The sequence below is a fragment of the Emydura macquarii genome, unplaced genomic scaffold, assembly GCF_026122565.2.
Source record: "Emydura macquarii macquarii isolate MOO-44397 ecotype Brisbane River unplaced genomic scaffold, CSIRO-AGI_Emac_v2 contig_3122, whole genome shotgun sequence".
Lineage (NCBI taxonomy): Eukaryota > Metazoa > Chordata > Testudines > Chelidae > Emydura > Emydura macquarii.
In genome coordinates, this window is record NW_027133259.1 from 3,880,828 (window position 1) to 3,903,251 (window position 22,424).

Below are 22,424 nucleotides of genomic sequence, written 5' to 3' on the forward strand. Positions count from 1 at the left end.
GCCTGTATATGCTTCAAATGCTATGACAGCACAACTGTGCAGCTGTAGTTCTTTGGTGTAGACACTACCTGCGCCGATGGGAGGGATTTTCCCATTGACATAGGTGATCCACCTTCCTGAGAGGCAGTAGCTAGATCAATGGAAGAATTATTCTATCGACCTACCGCTGTCTACATGAGGATTTAAGTCAGCTTAACTATGCCACTCAGGGGATTGGATTTCTCCATAGTTATGTTGACATAGTGTAGATCAGGCCTCCATGTGGACATCCTTATTGCAATATAAGAATTTTTTCTGATTTACCTTATGTCATTTTGGACACAGTATAAGATAAGGTGAAAAAGCAACTCTTATTCTGAGTATGAAGAGTTATACCTGTATAACTCTTGCCGTATAACCATACTTGTATGATTATACCAGTATAGCCAGACAAATCTCCCATGTAAACACGTCATAACTGATGCAGAGAAGAGTCTGCGAAGAGCCTTGAACAGTAGCTCTGAGGATCGTGATCATCAATGCTTGGATTTGCAGAGCTGCACAATTTACTGTAAGTGGTGTCTCCTCATGGTGCCTCAAGTGCATGGCGTTCAGGACATAGCACGACTTCTCCCCCATCGCCAATCAAGAAAGAGCCAGTCCCAGGATTATTGCAGTGTCCAAGTGCATATTCAAGGGGAAGAGAGAGACAAGTTCAAGGAGCCCACTGGCACGCTGTCATATTTTGAACATATGCACAATCTGTTGTGAGTGCGCCTTGTTTTCGTAACTCACATGGCAAAGCCTGTTTTGTGGGCAGGGACTGGTAGAATCCCAGCATCATTTTGTCCTCAATATGACGTCTAGCTGTGCCGGCTAAGGGTTTGCTTTCTCTCACTTCATTTCTGCAGGTAGAGAGCTCTCCTTGTAGTCATTGGCCAGATACGATCCTGACTCACAAGCCATAATCAATGCATGTTCCTCCGTGAAGTGCTAGCACAGATGGCAGGCCCAAGTCTCTCTCTTCAGCAGTTAACTTTTCTCCAGCTAACTACAGTCCTGAACCTTTAAAATGCTGCTGTTTCCTGCCCTGCATGGTTACTACCATTATGTAACATTTCATTCTTAAAGAAGGAAGTCCTTGACAGAGAAATGGAATTTTAAGACTCCACAACTGTAATCACAAGTGTCGTCTTCTCTTCTGGTGTCAAGATAATGTCATTTAATTGGCCCCTTTCCACACCAGTGCATTGACTCAGCTGTTCATGCAGGTGCTTTCCAAATGGATCCTGGTGTTTCATAGATGGAGATTATCAGAACATATTGCTTGAAAAAAATTGCATGATTTAAATAGGTAATTATCTTAGGGCTCCATGTGCGGGGGGGAAGATGATGTTAAACCCCAATTCTTCGCTTGGTGTAAAGGCACATGGGTGAGCTACATTCAAGATTTAACATCTTTTCCTGTTTAACTTCTTGCTCTGACATTTAAACCTTTATGATGTGGGAACTCTGGTGTAAACGTCATGGATTATTATAGAGGCCTATGTAACTATGGGAAATCAATGCAACACAAAAAAAGAAAGGAAACATGACAGCTAGTCTTACCCTCTGTCCCCTGTGGAGAAAAGCCACAAACAGGACTCTGTCTACGAGGAGCCAGAAATGAGCCTTAAAGGCAGTTCATGCTCTGCAGAGTCATTTTTTTCCTCATTCCCACCCAACAGCAACAGGCAAAGGAGAGGAGTGACCAGCACAAGCAAATGACAATCACAGCTGCTCCAGTTCCAAAAAACAAATGTATCTTCCCTCCACCAATGAGAAGCACCTCCACAGGCTGAGGAATGCTGCCTGACCAGCAAAACAGGAAGCAAAGAGGGGTCAGGGATCAGCCGCAGAGCTGGACTTCCTGGGTCTGGGAGCTTTGAAACCCCAGCTGAGGAAATGCTCTCTCCCCTTCCCCCTCCAGGAGAAAGAAGGCCTGTCCTACCACAGGGACCAGGAAAACCACAAGCCACAGGCTCACAACTTCCATCGTTCCCAAACCGCCTAATGCTTGTATCTAAAATGGTGGTAGAAATGTCTCCTACTTGCAAATCCCCCTTTCCTCTATTCTGGAATGCAGTTTGAGCAGCGTTGTTTCTTCTCACAACGGCAGCAAAATGCCCAGAGGTACTGAGAACCTTTGCCAATTGGTTCACATCGAGGTCTCCACCAGAATACGCAGCAACTAACACCCAACACTGTAGGTAAAGCTACACCATCAAAAAGATCATGGAATAGAAAATCTAACCAGTCACTGTGACAACTCATTAGCCACCTCTGTCACTGAAGTATCCTCTCCATCGCCTTCACCTCTATAGATCTCCTTTATTTCCTTGATTAAACAGAAGCAGCAGGGGGAAGGAAGCTTAGTTTTTGTGTGTGGCATAAAACTTGGGCAGATGCAGACAGGTGCCAGTACAAGGAGTTCTTGTGAATCTATGTACTACTTGTGGAAGAAACAAACTAGCAAAAAAATCCACCTCTCCTTCACCACAACAGCTGTTAAATCATACTTTACTGAACTATTCTGGACCATGAATTGTCTTGTTATTGGGAAACACCCTCACTCAGCTGCAGAACTCACTACCTCTTGTTGCAAAGAACTATCATTCTACTTCTCATAAAACATCACCAACATCAGAGAGATGCTGTTGGGACACCAGGTACTATACAATGGACATATACCCCATAACACTATCCCGCTCTCCTGTGAAAGCAGCCCAGTACACAACAGAAATTCTAGAAATACAGGAGAAAAACTAAGCCATATCCTGTGGCTCTGATCCAAATTCTCATTGACTAGTCAAAGCGTATCAAGACCATGTGTGACTCCTACTACATATCTACATCTCCATTGAGGAGGAAAATCCTACCACCCCCTTGCAACATTTCATAATCTAGCCAATATTTAAGAGACCAGCCCTTGACAGAATCAACCTTTGTAACTACCATCCAGAATCTGATCTAACTGAGCAAACATCCTAGTGTCTCCTGCAAGTCCACCTAGGTGTTAACAACGTCTTTGACCCCTCCCAATCAGACTTCTAGACAAGATATGGAACAAAAAGAGTGCTGATAGCACTGATGGGTGCATATCTTTGAGCCATGGACAAGGACCCTTCATCTCCACTTGTAGTGCTAGACCACGACACCATCTGTCTGCAGTCCTGCCTCAGACATGCAGCAGGGTTTAGTGGGATCATGCCTTGATGAATTCAGTCATTCCTCTCAGATCACAACCAGAAAGGCATGATGGATATCTGCGCCTTCATCCACAGAGCTCACACCTTTGGAGTTCCTCAAAGATTTGTTCTTTCAGCCATCCTGTTCAACATCTATATGAAATCACAAAGGAGACTGTGATACGCATGAACTACAATGCCAACAATGAGCAGATAAGACAGTACCACATCACCTTCACATCAGCTGCAAACAGCAACATTTCTCAGCTATCCAAGGTCTTGGTTGTGATCAGCAACTAAATGAAGTACAGCCTCCTGAAGCTGAATCTTGGGAAGGGAGAAAGAATTTGTGACCGTCTGTACCCCTATGTTTACCCCTTTTACAAGGCTATGTTACATTTTGTACAAAGCATACTATATAAGATATCATTTGAAAACTCCTGATTTGCTGATCGTTATTGGCCTGGTAAAATATGTGTGGCAACATGGAGAAGATATAAGATTCCACTGTATGATATTTCCAAGACATGTTCCATCATGTTCTGGAGGGCAATCACAAACTAGTTCCCCAGAGACAAAAGGCTAGGCAACGTCTCAGGCAGGTGTCAACGAGCTCAAATGGACCACCACCTGATTAAGTGGCCACTCTTCGGCAGGAGAGAGGGTGTGGGCAAAAAATCTACCTTTTTGACAAAGAAGCGTTTTAAGGTTCTTGGTCACACAGATTTTCTGTCTCCTGAACACCAGCTGGAGATGATTCTTGCACAAGAGAAAGGGCTATAAAAGGAGAGGACAGACACCCCAAATCACCTCTCCCTTGCTTTCTTCCCACAGCATCACCAATACCTGAAGAACAAAGAAAGCAGCATTGGACCGGGGAGAGATCCTGACTGAAAGAGGTTCAGCCAGTAAGACCGCTGGAACATTGGATGAGAGAGACCTTTGCTTTGCATTCATTTAGCTTCTTAAATTAGGTGTTAGTTGCGTTTTACCTTTTATTTCCTTGTAACCAATTTTGACTTGTATGCCTCTTTACTTGTAGTCACTTAAAATCTATCCTTGTATAGTTAATGAATTTGTTCCATTGCTTTATCTAAACCAATGTGTTTGGATTGACGTGTTGGGGAAACTCCATTTGGATAACAAGATTTTTGCATATCTATCATTTTCTATTAATAAATGACAGATTTTTTATGAGCTTGTACTATAGTGAAGGGTGCTGATCAGTACAAGAGTCACATTGCTGGGGGGGGAAGTCTGGGACGGGGAATCTGCTGCTGTTGCCTTGCAGTGTAAGTCCCGAGTGGCTGGCTATAGCACTCATATGCTATAGCTGGGGGTGATTTACATGCTGGAGGCTGTGTGAGAGCTGACCAGGAGCGGTTGCTCTCACAGCGAAGCAAGGTAAAAGGCACACCAGGTTGGAGAATTGAGGGGACTCAGCTGTCCATCAGTCCAGATTGTACTCTGGGTAATGTCACAGAACATGTCCAAGAACTCGTCACCTCTATAACAACACCCTTTACTAAAGGTATCTGCCCTCAGATTAGGTCACTGCTGATTCAGTGTTCACCTGATCTCACTGCTTCTGGATACCAGCCATAGCAGTGGAAAAAAGCCTTTTTCCATCTTCTCCTGGCAAGGACACTACCCCTCCTCTTGTCAGATTCGGATTTAGCTGTGGTGAGTAATGCCTTTGTGACCCCTAGGCCTTATTCCTGTAATTCTCTGGAACTGAATATGAAACCAACAATTTAAAAAACTCTAGCTGGTTCAGATGACAGTAGCTCATGGGTCTGTTGAGAGCCCATCACTCCACTTCCTTCACTGATTCCTTGTTGAAAACCAGGTGAAATGTACGGTTTCAGTCCTTCTCTTCAGAGCCCTCTATGGGATTTACCCATGTTACATGAGGGATCACTTCACCCCTGTGTGACTTTGATGCCTTATGACAACTGCATTCCACTGGAACAAGAGAAGTGTCAACCTCAAGTGTAAAACTTATTAGTACAGAAGATAGCGTGTTCTCAGTCACTGGTTCGCGAATGTGGAACTCACTCCCAGGAGAGCTCAGGATGTCTATGAACTTCAGTGTCTTCAAAGCACAATGCAGAATCTACTTTTTTTTGACCTATCTATCCCACAGTGACACCACAACCAAAAATTAAGAGCAATTAGGTAATGCTTTGTGAGGAGGGAGGAAGCGAGAAAGAGAGAGATCGATGTTATGTGTACGTTTCATAATTGTGGGAGGTGATTAGATACCAAAGTGACGGGCATTGTGTAAGAACCTATGTAGTGCGTGGCTAGTTACAGGACAGAGATACACATCTCAGTTGATGTGCTTTTTATTTTACCAAATGAGGAATACTCTTTAAATAATCAGTATCAGCACAGAATATACTTAAACAGTGACTGACACCGCCTGGGGAACTTTGAAAAACATTCTCTAAATTCTGTTTATATATGGCGGGGGGGGGGAGGTCAGATTTTACCTCTAACAAGTCAAAATGGGTAAGAGTTTTTAAAAGCACCTAAGTCATGTAGAACCCAAAGTCACTTTGACACTTTTGAAAACTTTACCTAGCATATTCACAGTGGTGGTTGAAATGGGTAACCCCGGGCATGGAGCAGCTGGTATTGTTCTAACGAGGAGTGTAACACTAGCTCACGTCTTCAAGGCAGTAGGAAGGTGCAGAGATGTACTGCCCATAGAGAGCATTTAATAAGTTGCCACTTATCGTATACATGAGAAAACTGAGGCACAGAAAAGTTAAGTGATATACCCACAGCTACACAGTTGCCTTGATTCTTATTGACACTTACTGATACTGCTTGGACAGTATAAGAGGCCATCAAGCAAGCATAAATTACACTTACATCCACTTTAAAGGCCTCTCTCCGCTACCAGCATGGTGTCAAAAGGGCCTTGCTGTAACTGAGAATCAGGCCCAGAGAGTGTGTAGCAGAGCTGGGAATATAACTCAGATCAGTTCCCTTGCTTGCCCACACTCAGGAGGGCTAATCCAGCTGTCCTTGTGTTCGCTATATGGCACGAAGGAATTGGAAGGAAAACTCATTGCACCCTCTTCATCTCTTGTGGACCCTTGCCGAACCAGTCACAAACAAGCTCATGGAAAATATGATCTGGAATAGCACTGTCTTCTCCAATGTGATTTCTCCAAAATAACATTGCTAAATGCAATAATCTACTGCTGACAATGTGGGGTAGGGTCCAATTTATTAAACTATTCCCTAACCCAGGATTTAACCATGGTTTTTCTACTGCTCCTTTGTTAGCATCCATGGGGCTCAAAAGCAATTGCAGATTATCATTACAAACTTTATTTAGCTGGCAAAAAAAGCTACTGTGCTAAAATGAGATATTTTGTGATCTGTAAATCTAAAGGAAGAGTCTGAGCTTTCCTAACTTACTTTATATCTATTCTCTACCTAAAGGCAGTTGGAGTGTTTCATGCCGTGGTTTAATAGTGGTGTTGCTATATGGCTTAATAAAAAAATCAGAGATCAAGAAGGCCACTATCCTTTCTGGCTTGGTAACATTGTACAGGAAAACCTTATTCTAAAATAAATCAGAGAAATGTGGTCTTTATCACAGAACTTGCAACCTCAGTCCAGGATTTGATTCTCTCTCTCCCATCTGGGTAAATGAGACTTGAAAGATCAATAGACGCACATTATTTTGGGGAAACTGGGAAAATGCAAGAATTGCCCCCACATCACCACTGATTTTTGGATCTAGTAGAAGTTGCATCTTTCAAGCAAATGATTTATAAAACACATAGTGTCTCCCTGATTTTGGTGTGGACAAATGATCTACAATACATCAGAGAAACGCTACAATAAATCAAAACTGCTTTTATTAATACTTTTCATTATTGTTTTCATAGTTTGTTTAGTAACTGAAATATAGACAGTTTCTCAAGCCAAATCTGTTGTTTGTTTGTTTGTTTGACTGTATACACTGCCTAGACGCTCTGGCTGGATTTGATTAATCTTCATTCTTAAATTATATTTTGAATTTATATATATAGGATGAACCTTGTTTAATGTCATTGTTTTATGAGCTGTTAACTTTCATGCTCCATTAATAATGCTTTGTGTGGCTTTACACATTCTTACCTAATGTCTTCCACATGTCTGTTAAATTAAGGTCTCTTGTTTTATTTGTTATACATGTGCTTATTATTGTCTTTATGTATGCGGTTCGTTGTAGAATCAATTTAAAAATAAAGGGTAAAATTTCATATGAAAATCATATGATCTGATATATTTCGTTCTAATTTCTCATTAAGGCTGAAAGGGAGGCTTTTACTAGTCCAAGGGTAAAAATTTCAAAACTATTTAGGCACCTAAACGTGCAGATAGGCATCTATTGGGATCTTCAAAAGCACCTAAGCAAGATAGCCATCTACTCACATTGAAATCAATAAGAGGCCCTAGTGTCCTTGGCTAACATTTGCCCTCAACTCACTACTGTGCTGTTGGATTGTCCTAGTTAACCATAGAGGTGGCTATATTTCATTAATGCTGTATGTTGTATATAGGCTTACAGAATTTGGGAATGGAAGATCCTATGTGAAAGTAAGATATTTTAATTTTTAGAATGTATTTTGTTTTATTATTTATTATCTAGTTAGCTTGGATTAAACTATACAGAGATAAAGTCTGCTCTCATTTATACCCAAGTGTATCTACTGAAGTCAGTGAAGTTACAGAGCTCTCCCATAAACTGAAATAGTACAGTGAGATATAGTTGGCAAATTTTAGTTAAAATAATTCTTGCTCCCTGTCTCTTGTCCATGATTTTAAGCCTCACCTCAAGGTAACTGGCTAATTTTTTTCTATTTTCTTTCCACATTTTTAAATTTGCTTCATTTTCCGCATCATGTATTTTCCAGACCAAAAACAATGTTGGTGTACAACTGTACAACAGGTGGAATCAACCCTTTCTGCTGGGGAGAGATAGGTAAGTTCTACCTAAAGAAAGAAAACATAAACCATCAGTGGCATTCCCGGGTCCCAGACATGGAAACAATGGTCCTGTTTTTAGCTGACAGACTCAGTAGCAGCAGCCTGACCGTGTAAATGCTTAGCATGTGGAAGGAACTCCCTCTACAGTGAACAGATGTGCTGTGTGCGGAGGTTTCACAGATCAGACTTAAGCCCAAATTCAGAAAAGCACTTTATTCACATGCTTAAAGTGAAGCAGGTGCTTATCTCATCCCTACTCATCAACACATTGAAACGCATGCTTAATTTTAAGTGTTTGAGGAGTCCCATCTCTATTCATCAAAGCAGATCCTTAGATGCTTTGCTGAATTTTTAAGGCTGTGAAGAAAGGAGTAGAGGTCATGACTTCAAGTTCCGTAGGAAGATGATATAAGTATCCATACCCAAATTTTTCTTCTTTACTTTATTTTGTTTAAATCCAATTAGAGAACCCTTGTAATGAATCATGTAATTTCCAAAGGTAGCTCTAATTATCAGAATAAAAAAAATTAGTATGTTAAGAGAAGATGAAATAGCCTTTTCTTCACGTTTCTATGACGCACCTTAAGGGTACGATCTTGAATAGAAATGTCTTTGATGCACTTGAAAAGATGACTCTGGAAATAATAGGTTTAATTTAGCAGAGTTTGCCTTTCGTTGCAAAAATCTGGTCGATGGAAATATTGAAGCGATTTTCCTGGCTTTTTTTTTTTTTTCTTTTGGGTGAAATGTTTTTAATTTGGCATAATGCTGAGACAGAGGTGATGGAAATGTAAGGATAAATCCTGTGATCATTATTCTAGAAAAATGCCATAGAAACTAATAGCAGAATTTGTCCCACACTGTAGTGGTATCTTCAGCTACAGTATTTCAAATCACCATAATCGGTCAGTGTACTGCAGCAGAAACATATTGGGCCTGATTCTCCACTGCTTTGCACAAACTGTCCTTGGACTGCTAGTTGATGTCAAAGCCTTGATAACATTCTCATTTGTCCCCTTTTCTGATTTATTTTCAGCATGTAATTTTATTGATGAAAATGCTGATAAATAAATGGATTGCACCTAATTTTTTCCTATTACAGTGCTCATTAGTGTGAGTCTAACTAGGAACTTGAATTAATCTGACTGCGTAATAGAAGCTTGCATTTCTGATGGTTCGGCTCCATCCACTTGCATCCTGATGCACAAGGCATGAGCAGTTCAGCTTTGTAAATGGACTGAGGGCAAAATTGTCTGTGATATGCACTGGAGATCTGTCTCTATTCCATATTCTGCATAGAACTCCTATTGAGGTCAGTAAGAGTTTGTGTGGGGATTGAGTGCAGAATATGCAATAGAAAGCTGCACCGTAGATCTGAGAGCAGAATTTTGACCTGAATGAAGTAGTACTGTTTATGAAGTGGCTTTGAAAAGGGATTATCACATTAGTGGTTAAGGCTTACCACATAAGTGTTATCTTCAAAAGCAAGTATCTAATTTGAATTTCCAAATAGGTCTGCTTTCTTTTTCCTATAAATAAGAATGCGTGCTTTTAAAATTGCCTATACACATGATAGACTTTCTGAATCTTTCTCCATGTAACTTCTTGTCTGTCCTCTGTCCTTTTCATATTGGCTCCTGTACCAAAGGACTTGTGGTGTGTACTTTTCATATACATGGATTTTAAGGCCAGAAGGGACCATGAAGAATATCTAGTCTGACCTCCTGTATAACATAACCTTACCCAATAATCCTTATGATAGGCAGGACTGGTAGCACTTCCCATATAACTTGGCCAAAATTTAACCATTTGGACTGAAATTTTCTGTGCTAAATGACTGCCTCAGGCTGAATTGTTTTGAAAAACTGCAGTCAAAATGGTGTAGCCATTTCCAAGAACAAAGGAAGGGGAAAATACATTGTTTTGCCCGTGTTAAAACAATTCTGGCAACCTTTTTCTTTGAGATCTCTTAGCATGCTCATGCTTTGGATTAGGGGGTTGACATTTGGAAGAGAGGCGGCCCTTATATTGTGGATGCCCCTTATGCCTTCCCCATAAAAATTGACTGATAGTTGGCTAAATTATAAGCCTGTGAAAAATCACAGTTTACACATGCTCACTAGAGACCTCTTAGAGTTTAACAACTAAAATCTCTGATGGTTCCATCCTCACGAAGCATGCTGAAGCCTCTCACAGCTTCTAATGCTGACCAGACTGCACATGCACCATCCCACAGAGCGTCTGAGCGTGCTCCCTCCAGCCCTGGGTTATGGGGACTCAGAAGGATTTTCCCCGTAATGTCTGCTCCAGGTTATGGTATAGAACGGCTTGTACAGAGAAACTGGAAGTCAGTATAATTATCCCCATTTTACAGATGGATGAACTGAGGCACAGAGAGTGAAGTGACGTGCCTAAGGTCACCCAGAACACCAGTGGAAGACATAAATATAAGAGCTTCTAAGTGTTGATCAGTTCTTTTCCCCCACTAACCAGAACAGACAGATTCTTGAGCTGAAGAAGTATGTCATTTATTCACTACTTCAGTGAGTGATCAGCCCACCAAAACACGGCACAGCATCGGGTTAAATGCAAGCGCACTAGCACATTCAGGTGCTCGCCTTAAATACATTGTTACAAAATTATTCATTATATATTGTATAAACATTCTTTCTGCCTAGCATAACAATTAATTTGCTAGCTCAGTGGTTTATCTGTTGGACTGCTGACTCTGTTGTTTACCTGATCAGGTTGCTGGCTTAGCTTTTTACCTATCTGTTCTCTTTCCAGGCCAGACCAGCAGGCATCTTTTCACATGTCGCCACATGTACAATATACATCCTACATATCCCCTTCTCTTCTTGTTTTACACGCACCCACTGCCCTGTGACTCGGTTCAGTCCTCTCTTATGTATTTGGCCATTTCTTCCGGCTCAGGATGTCTCCAAATAAACACACCCTTCTTGGTGCACATTAACATTTCTGCAAAATCTGTGGGCTCTGCAGTACAAGGGGTCATCTGTGTGCTACCACTTTTGGCCAATATTTCCAGACAGTGTGTCCATTATCACAGCAGCACCACCAGCCTTCTTCCTTTTCTGTCATGCCCAAATAAGTCCACGGGGAGGGTCCCTTTGATCCAGGTGACCATCGGTTAGATGATTATTCCTAGCACTTTCTTTACATTGTTCAGTGCTAGTTGTTGCGGCATGTCTATGTAAGTAATACTAGATATGGTTTCATCACTCAGTTTAATTTCATGCAGAGGGCCCCCTATTAGCTGTCTGGGGAAAACATGACTTGGGCCATAAGATGTCAACCAGCAGATCTATTAAAAGATTGTGGGCTCGGAGTACTGCTGCGGACAGAATCTTCTGCTTATCATTTACTATCAGGGTAACCTATACTTGTAAGTTTCCCATTTGTATTAAAAACCCAGTGTTAACAGTGACTTGTTCTTCTACCCTCATAATCCCCTGTATCTTCCTTTGAGCGTTTCTTTCCCTGGCTTTGTGTCATGCAAATTGCTGCTCTATCATCTGCTAACATTATTCCCCCCTGCCCTTCAATATATTCTCCTCTAATTCTTTCACTCAGCATTCCCAGGCCTCCTTTATTTCAAGCAAGTGCCTTAAAGAAATCCAGGATCTATCCTCCTTTCTCCCCACGCTTCCTCTTCTCCATCCCCTTCCTCTTGTCCATGCACCATTGCCTCTCCTGGCCTTAACTTGAAACACCCTAGCCTCGTTTATGGGTAGAACGGCCTTCCCTCTCTCCTGCTACTCGCTCCTCTCCCAAGCTTCAGATGGATAATAGTTTCCTCATAATCATGGAGCTGGGGGGAAACTGTAGGATGTGCTGTCAATGCTCATCTGGTAGTCCTGTTAACAACAATTCAATAGGCTCTTGGGAGTTCCTTCCTACTCAATCATTTGTTCCATGACCCAAATTCCAATAGTTCAGAGTCCTTTCCCTTAGCTCCAGGGGGCTTTCCTCAGGCAGAAGATGTAAACTACTCATGTCACTTGTAAGTGATCGACTACCCAACAAAATTTCACTGAATCTCCTTTGTAGTTGGTGAGTGTTTACACATCCTGCAATGCATGGGAATAAACCTCCCAATATACCTTTCAACTCCTGGTTCCAGTCTTTATTATTTAAATGACTATCCTCCCTAATCTCCGCAGCTATGCAAAACCATTGACAAAACATATCCCCTGCTGCCAGCATTTTCTCTTCCAGGTTGGTGCGGGTGCGATTACCGTCCAGCTCAGATTTGAGAGTCCTAGAGGTAACCTGATAGAGTGCCACTGGAGGTTGGGCAGAGTACTAAGGAGGGAACATGGGGAAAACCCATCCTTGAGAACCGGAGGCTCCCCTTGCTGTCATTGAGCCCGTTAGTCTGCTACCTCCTGCAACAATCCATCTCATTCCTGTTTGATGCTATTACAAATCGTTAGATGTTTGGAGGAAGGCTTGATTAGTTGTTACCACATGTATTTTGAAAGCTTCTCCTTTATCTTTCTCCCCCTCAAGCTCACGGGGCAGCAACTGAAATTCAGCTCCTTAATACGGCACTCCTCCTATAACATATTAATTCCTTTCATTAACCCCTGTATAATGTAGGCTTTCTTCTTTCCTTCCTTCGCTTTCTGATCTTGCATGATTGCCTTAAAGGACTTCTGAATCCCCTCCCAGGTCCCTGTTTTCTGGGGATCAGTGTCAAAGGGACCTCCCTTGTCATTGACCCAAACGTCCAAAAAGTCAGGACAGTAAACCCCAGGGTTACACAGCATACTTTCTCTCAGGACAAATTAGGTTATGACCCTTATTTTATCCCAACAAAACCCCACTGTAGGTTTTCACAACTCCTCACAGGAGTATACTCGCTGACCATCACGGACTCCGCTCCCAGACATGGCACCAAACTGTTGACTAGTTGACCTGTTGACGCATAGGTTCACAGATTTTTGAGCTGAAGAAGTATGTTGTTTATTTGCTGCTTCAGTGAGTGATCAGTCTGCCGAAACACGGCACAGCATAGGGTTAAATGCAAGTGCACACCCACATTCAGGTGTTCGCCTTAAATGCATTGTTACACAATTATTTATTATGTATTGTATAAACACTTTTTCTGCCTAGCACTAATATTAATTTGCTAACTCAGTTGTTTACCTGACTGGACTGCTGACCCGGTTGTACACCTGATCAGCTTGCTGCCCCAGTTGTTTACCCAATCAGATTGCTGGCTCAGCATTTTACCTGACTGTTCTCTTTCCTTGCCAGACAAGCAGGCATATTTTCATATGTCCCAAAACCTAATATATCCATTCTACAGATTATACCCTACATTAAGGAAACAAATCACTGATACATTTAAACAGTTCATTATTACATTTACAGTGAAATCTGCACCCCTGGACATCTGTAATTAGCATCTCCTTTTTAAAGGACCTTTCTGAAATATGCTTCTGTGGTATCTAGTAAAATATTGCTCTTCTTTCAGTCAAAGAAATGTGGACCAATCAAGCAATATTTTGATTATCCTTTGAGTGAGAACTGACTCCAGTAGTTTTTAGTGTATCGTAATTACCCAGTGTTTTCTTTTATCTTTGAATGTAGCTGTTTTCATCTTTTAATATAGTATTTCCCCTCGTATAAAGCTTCCCTTGATATAAGGCTCCACTACAGTATTGAGGTTGCATGAGTGTAACTGGGAGCAGAATTTAGCTCTTTGTAAAGAGCCAGACCTGACAAGAGATTAGTTTAGTAATACAAGCAATGCTTTAATTAAATTCACTGCCTCTGATGTGAGTGTGGTTGTGATGTGGAAACAGGGAGTCCCTCACAGTTAAGTATTAAATGTTAGTGACTGTAGACTGTATGACTCTGTTGGGATTTCTTTCTTGAGACCAGTCGCATGTTTCTTTTACGAGTTATATTTTCTTTTCACCACGCATTTGAAATAGTTCACATAACCATACGAATGACGGAGCTGTAGGGAGTGCATATCAAGCCTCCAGTGCCAAATGAATCCCTGGCAGAATTCCAGTGAAATGAAGGATGAATTTGGCCCATTCAGCACAGCTGTGAAAGTAATGGCCAACCTCTCAGATATAAACTGGCATAACTCCGGTGACTCCATCTGACGTTCCCCTAGTGTGATCTGGACTGGTGAATCGCTGTGTCACCCCAATCCTCCGCTCCTGGAGCTCGTCTTACTCTGCTTCACTGTGTGAGCTCCCACTCCTGGGCAGTTCGCGCACAGCCGCCAGCAAGCAAATTGCCCACCAACTCAGTGAGTGAGTGCCTCTCGCCAGCCACGCATGGGATTATGAAATGGTGTGACCCCAGTTAATACCCCCAGTCCCAGATGCAACCCTAAGAGCCTCCATTTTACAGTGTTCAGTGCTGCGTCCTGGACACTGCAAGCTCATGTGTTCGTCAGTTTAACAAGGAAATTGCTGTGCACCAGCCTTGTCACTTTAAATGGAAACTCTAACACACCTTCAACTGAATGCACTGCTTCAGGTAAAAGAAACAAACCAGTTTATTAAACTACAGATGGATTTTAAATGATTATAGGTCAGAGGAAAGCGAGTCAGGTTTTGTCAAAATAAACAAAAGCCAAACGCATTCTAAACTAAGTTTAACCCTTTCAGCAACCTTACCAACTCAGATGATTCTCACCCCAGGCTGGCTAGATTCCTTTCCAGCCAGGCTCTCCCTCTTGGTCAGCACTTCAGTTGCTTGGTCGTGTTTATAGATGGAAGTGGAAGAGAGAATGAATGGCAAAATGTCTCTTCTTTTTAAAATGTTCCTTCTCCCTTCTGGAGCTTTGACCCACCCTTCAGGGTCAGGTAACACAAAATGTCCATGTATGGTTCCCTCCATGTCCTCAGTCACTGTGGTCCTTTGTTGATTCCTTTGTGGACGTCTAGGCCAGTCCTTTGTTCCTGGAACGTGTAGCTGGGTTTGCTCTTTACAAGCCTTAATGAGGTGCGAACTGCCCCTCTGCTCAGAGAGTCTTACTTAGATGTTTTAAGCCATGAGACGCATCTTTGGGGACATTACATAGCGAGGCCTCATAGCCACACATGACATTGCAAAAAACATATAACTAGAACAACAATGTTCAGGAGGTCATGAGCATTCCAAAAACGTATTATATGACATACTTTGCATTAAACAATACACAATTACACTATAAGAGTGATCATGGGGGGAGGGGTGCAGTGTGTCACACTCCAATGTGCCGATTTACACTAACTGAGAAAATACTTCTAAATGCTTTTTCCCCTGCTTTTGGACCAAATTCTGTTTTGCACCGATACAAATGTACAGAAATCAATGGAGTTACTCTGGATTTTCAGTTGTATAGCAGATGGCAGAATTTAGGCTAAAAGGCGTTTTCTCTAAAATGTTAACCTTTGTTCAGTTCTTTTCTGCTTTCCATACTCCACTGGTTGATTTGTCTACACTTAGACATTTACTGGAATAGCTATTTTGAAATCGTTATTTCAGTAAAAGCCCCTGTCTGGACACCCTTATTTCAGAATAAGAATGTTCCTAAGTGGGGACTTATACCAAAATAGGGTAATCATTATTGTGGAATAGCTATTTCAGTAAATTTCCAAGTGTAGACAAGCCCTAAATGTCAGATTATCCAATGATTTAAATTGTGTTATTCCTTTTCCAAATAACAACATGCCCTGGAAAGCACATTTGTGTCTCTCTTCTATTCTTATTATTTATTATTATTGTTACAAAGTCTGTGTCTGACAGCTAAGCATTAACCTGAAGTAATCTCAAAGCAATTTGTTCTGCTTTGTAACAATTTAGGCCTGGCCAATAAAAGCAAAGTGGGTTAATCTTGCTGTCTGCAGCATACTCAGTATGTTCTGAAACGTCCAGTCAAAAGCAGTTATTCAAAATAGACTGCGATATGGTTTTCACTATGTGAAAATTAATAAATTTCAATCCATCCAGTTTTCCCTAGATGAATTGCCTAGGATAGAATGAGTTCTGATTTTGATCAACTGAAATTCCAAATGGAGTTCTAGGAATTGCTTTTTTCTAAAGCAAAGGAGGAGAGGGGAAGGCTGTCCCGGTGTCATTTCAGCAGATCCATTGGGGTTTTGTTTGTGCTCAGAATTCTTTTCTTGCTCTGAGCAATCTTAATATGGTTCTCATTTTACACATCCATTATGATTAGCGCTGGATGGAAAATTTTGGCCAAAATGTGTGTGTGCGCGCGGTGTTGTTTTGTTTTATTTTTGCTGAAAAATGCAGATTTGGGTCAGCTGAAGCATTTTTTGAATTTGTGTTGAATTACTTTAGTTGAAAAAAAAAAAACTAAAAAAAATTCTGAAAGAATCTGTTTCAATTTGATATTTTCAAAATGAATCATTTTGACTTTTCAATTCGAACTAACTTTTTGTTTCGAAATTTACTTCAATTCACATACCTCATTTTAGGCCCAGATTTACCTCTTTCCCACACAAACCTGGTGCTTGGACATTTATTACTAGACATTGTTTACAATAGAATTGATGTACAAGGTTAGAGAAAATATTCTAAAAATTAACTGTCTCTTTTGATGTTTCGTACACCGGTTTCCTTATATGTCCCATAGTTTACATTCATCGCCTATGAATATACTTATATATATGAATATACTTATGTATATACTTATATACATAATGGCCATGTTGTACTGAGAGCTGTAATATTCTTATTTTGATTTGGGATTTTGAACTGTGGAGGCTGATTTTCAAAACCGTTCAAGGCCAGATGTTCAAATTCAATTGGAGCCACATTTTCAAAAGAGCCCAGCTCCCTCCCATTTATGCATCTAACTAAGGGCCAGATTCTCAAAAATGCTTAGCATACAGACAAAAACCTAGCCACTTAATCTGACCCCAGATGTGGGTACTGAGCACTTCTGAAAGTCTGGTGCAACATGCAAAGGCACACAGAGACTAGTACAAATTGTGCATATGTCAGTGCAGCCAACTCAGTGAAACAAGGGCTGTGCTTTCCCCAGTGTAGATCTTGAGAGAGAGAAGTTAAAGGCTGGAATTAAGCTACCAGGTAGAATAAGGTGGTTTTGATCATAAATTGTCCACAGTGCCAATTGTTCAGAATGGTTTTGTATTTTCCACCAATCACCAAGCCTCCCTTCACTGAGATGTTCAGTTGGTCTCACAACCATCTCGGGTATTTATTAAAACAAAACAAGAGTGATGTTTACCTCCTGCTTTTCAGAATTTTCTCTTGTCTCCTCTGCCATTTGTTAAACATGATTTCCACATCAAGAAGAAACACACTGTGCTGTGCTTCAGCTGTTTTGCTACAAGCCTTAATTAGCTAACACAGGGAAGATCTTGCTGATTTGGCCAAATGCATTGTATGGTATGTGATTTGAAATGGCAATGGCTGCATTTTATAAATATAACAATGATTTCTCTTTTCTGTCACAGCCAAAGATAGCAACAATGGTAGAGGACTAAAGAGGTGACTGTTTCCAAAACAAAAATCTCTTCATTCAGTTTATAATTCAAAATTGGATTTGTAGTGTATAAATGTTTGGGCTTGAATAAAAAGCAGATGGTGCTGTAAATACTTGCTGCAGACAGTATCAAAATATTATCACAGCTCCACAATATCACTGGCAGTAAATAACACTTGTGGGGTAGGAAAGGGAGAGACTAAATAAACTCTGAAATGTAAACACTGATGAGTGTTAAAATCATTCCAAAGTGCGATTAATGAAAGGGAGGGAAAGAAAGCAAGACATAGATCTAGAGACTGATCCATGCTTGAAACATGGAAGTGTATTTGCTAGCATTCAGTTGAACAAATGGCCAAGTGTTGATTTTGAATAACCCAAGTGTGTTCATGAAGATTCAGAGAGGCAGTTACAGGCAAGTATAGCTGCCTTTGTCTGAAGTACAAAGAATAAGGTTCTCCACACTTATAAATACCATGGAACCCATTTAATTTCCACAATAAAATAATTCATTCTGTGTTGATGATGCAACTGTTTAAAAGGTTTACTCCAGTGCATTGGACTTGATAAGCTCTATTCACCACTTTACCCCCATATCCAAGAGATGGTGCCACATTTTATTGTCATTATCACCATCACCTGGGTTCCGAGAGGTTAAATGGGTGTTTTCCTTCTTGGGTTTTGTCACAAGGTTGTGCAAGCTAAATCAGGCACTCAGATACATCACTGTAGCTCACTTGTTTTCAAATTACCACCTCGGTTACACATGGGCAAACCCTTTACGTTGTAGTGGATTTGTCCAGGTGTAACTGTAGTAAACAATTGTCTTGTCAATGCACCAAACTAACCGAATCCTGAGCAGTCTCTCTTAGCCCTGCAGAGGCAGAACAGCTAACTGAGGTAAAAGGCTTTAAACGTTTATTTTTGGCACTACCTAGCAAAGAGGAAGCGGTTTTCGATATGGGTGGCAGCAAAGAGTATCCTGCCTTTGAAAGTGCCAGTTCAGATGATATTGGACTATTTGCTCCACCTGAAGCAGCAGGGCTTATCGTGGTCTTAGGTTAAGGTCCATTTGGCAGCCATCTCAGTATTCCACCCTGGGGAGGTGGGCTGCTAGGTTTTCACTAACCCTATGGTTAAACAGTTCTTGAAAGGACTATACCCGCCAACATGATCGGCAGTGGCCCAGTGGGATCTCAACCTTGTCCTCTTGAGGCTAATGGTGCCCCCGTTTGAGCCTCTTGCGTCTTGTTCTCTCCTCTACTTATCCTGGAAGGTGGCCTTTCTGGTAGCCTTAACATCGGCCAGAAGGATATCTAAGCTCAAAGCACTGACTTCGGAGCTTCCCTACATGGTTTTCTTCAAGGATAAGGTCCAGCTTCGCCCTCATCCAGCTTTTCTGCCAAAGGTGGTCTCCCATTTCCATGCTACTCAGGACATTTTCCTCCCAGTTTTTTTCCCGAAGCCGCACGCTGCTAATAGGGAGCATAGGCTGCACTCTTTCGATGTCAGAAGGGCTCTACCCTTCTACACTGAAAGGACCAAGCCTTTCAGGAAGACATCACAGTTGTTCATAGTGGTAGCTGATAGAATGAAGGGGAAACCAGTTTCATCTGAACATGTCATCTTGGATCAATTTGTGTATCAGAGAGTGTTATGACCTGGCGAAAGTGCCAGCACCAGCAACAACTGCCCATTCCATAAGGGTCCAAGTGTCTTCTGCAGCATTCCTGGCGCAGGTGCCAATTCAGGACATTTGCAAGGTGGCAATGTGGTCCTCGATTGGCATCTGCCCAACGCACTATGCTATCACTCAGCAGGCTAGGGATGATGCTGCATTCGGGAGGGCAATTCTACAGTTTCCGGGGATTTGAGTTCTGATCTCTCCTCTGGTGGTATGGCTTGGGAGTCATCTACTTGGAATCAACATGAGCAAGCATTTGAAAGAGAAAAAATGGTTACTAGCCTTCCATAACTGTTGTTCTTCGAGATGTCCATGTTGCTCATGTCCATTCCAAAACCCTCCCACTACCCCACTGTTGGAACTATCCAGCAAGAAGGAATTGAGGAGGGGAGGATTGGTGGAACTCTATATGGAGGCACGACTCCAGGGGGCTCCACAGCCGACCCTACGGGTACTCTGGGGGAAAACTTTCTGGTGGACTGTGCACGTGGCGTGCACACACCTACTTGAAATGGACATGAGTAACACATCTCGAAGAACAATAGTTACAGAAGGTTAGTAACCGTTTTTACTCTTTTCTTAAGAAATACAATCTTAATTTAAATTTAATGGATCAAATTTTGCTCTGAGTTATATGAGAGTAAATCTGGAGTAACCACTGAAATTCCAGGAGTTCCCCTGGATTTATACCGCTATAATTGAGAGTAGTATTAGAATTCACTGTTGTTGAAAGTCTGAAGCTGAAATTGGCTCCCTCTTGAAGTGTTTCCTCCATCATACATTGATTTGTTACGGTAGAATTGCTCATGAGTGCTGCTATGAAGTTTTAGTAAAACAATTGTTTTAAATAACTAGCTGCCCAGGTTCATAGATTTTTAAAGCCAGAAGGATTAGATCATCTCATCTGACCTCCAGTATAACACATGCCATAGAATGTAATCCACTTGCTCCTGTATTCAGCCCAATAATTTGTGTTTGATTAAAGCATATAGACTTGGATCCTGCCCCATTTCACTTTGATGGCAAGACTCCATAGAGTAGGATCAGTCCCTTAAGCCATAAAAAATGACAGGAATTTTTGCAAAAAGATTTGGTGTTTTAAAAAAAAAAAAAAAGGCTAAATATAAAATTGATCAAATTATGGGCCACACTCATCTTGTCATCCTCTCTTTTTAAGAAGGACAACGAAAAAGGCAGAGACGGAGACCACATCCAACACACATTTGTAACAGATATAAAATAGCCCATGCTTGAGTTGGGAAATGTGTAAAGTCCTAATCAGAGGGCTCTCGTTGTTGGTTTTTAGATCTATAATAACAACACTTCTTTTTACATAAGTATCAGTGTGAGTTAATCAGCATGGAACAGCCGTGTTTCTCCTCTTATAAATCGTTTATTCCAGCTATTTCCCTATGACCTTATTACCTGGTAGTATTAATAGATGTGAGCACATTGACGTGCTCAAGGCAGCCTATTCTAAAAGTGGTGCCTGTCTAATTCAAAACATCTATTTTCTGTTCTCTTACAGGATATCATGTCATATCCACATTCAAAAGGAACCCCCTTGAGCAGGCCTTCAGAATACCCAGGGCTCAGATGACCTCAAACTACCTGATAAACCAGTACTGGATAGCTGTTAGTCATAAGGCTCCCGCCATGCTCTATGACTTGTACATGAGGCTAACAGGAAGAAAGCCCAGGTGAGAAGTTGCACTATACACCATACATCATCATGTCTAAAAATATCCTAGAGGAGCAGGGCTCTAACATGTCCTAAGAAAATCAGCCCTGCAGCATTTGCACTCCCTTGAAGTTCTTGGTCATCTTCCTTTCTCCAGTACTACTCTTGTCATTTACTCAAGAAGAAAGAACTGAACCCCATTAGCTGAGCCCAGCGTACGATTCCCAGCAATCCCAACTTTCATGGGAGAGTCTAAGATTTTCAGTCGGCTCCACAGAGTTGGTCTCACAATTTTGTGGTTTCCCAAACTGCCAGAAGGTCAGGAGTTGCCTCTCCCTCTGGTCCACCTACCAAAACCCCCCAAAGGGAAATCAGGTCGAGACTGAACAGCAAGTCTGGGTAGACAAAAGAGTGGTGCCTCAATCCTTTGCTTTTACCACCCAGACTTCAGCTTGGCCCTATTATCACGCATAGTGCAAGCTTTTGATCACCGCAATATCCTGCTGTTGCTTCGGTCTATCATGAAATCGGGTCGGTGCATAAAGACTCAAGCTTAGCAATGTTCAGAGTGTTACAACACAGTTATTTTGACCTGTAGGCCAGTGACGTGTCCAGCAGGTGACAACCCGCATCCAACAGTCTGAAAGTTGTAAAGGTGTCATGAGTGTTTCTCAGTGTTCGTAAACTCTGACCTCATTTAAAAGGAACATTTACGCTTAGAGTTGATTTCTGAGCCTTGGCAATGTTGTGGCTAAATGAAATGAAGGCATCCATGACCCTTGTGTAGGGGACCCCGTGTAAATAATGTTAGTCTGCTGCTTTCCTGCTTTATTACTTGTTCACACTTCCTTTTGTGATTGTTAAACAGTGAGCCAGGCCAGCTGGTTTGGCCCACTCAGGCAGCATATAGCTGACTTAACCAGCCATCTGTAGGGGAATCCCTGGATGGCATGGAGCTGCAATAGCAGCGCTAATGTTACCCTACCCCCGACATGGCTGAAGGAAGTGAGGCATACACAGAGCTCCAGCTATCCCCAGCTTCAGGAATGGCCCCTTAGGAACCAGGAAAAACTGGGCATAAATTAGAGCAGTCCAAGAGCCTCTAGGCACTACTGTAATACAAAGAAATAATAGTAATAAGTGCTAAACTGAAGGTGAGTGTCATTTCTGGAGTATAAACAAGAAGACTGTGTTAGCAAGATTATTGTAGTTAAGTTTTTAACCAATGCTCATTCAGGTCAGCCTTCTATTTTCTTGTCGTTTCACAGCCCATAGCTTAGTCTCCATTTTTAAAAAGCATTCAATTCTTACCTACAAAACCCTGTCCCGTAGTCACTCCTGGGCCCCTGG

At 41.6% G+C, this 22,424-nt stretch overlaps 1 protein-coding gene across 2 annotated transcripts in view; it reads left to right on the forward strand.

Moving 5' to 3' along the window:
• FAR2 (fatty acyl-CoA reductase 2) overlaps positions 1 to 22,424 on the forward strand; it is a 169,792-nt gene that overhangs the window by 135,340 nt on the left and 12,028 nt on the right. For both annotated transcript variants that reach the window (XM_067531016.1, XM_067531017.1), the window contains 2 exons: positions 8,129 to 8,196; positions 20,922 to 21,093. In XM_067531016.1, the coding sequence (XP_067387117.1) occupies positions 8,129 to 8,196; positions 20,922 to 21,093 (240 nt within the window). The remainder of the gene's footprint in view (positions 1 to 8,128; positions 8,197 to 20,921; positions 21,094 to 22,424) is intronic.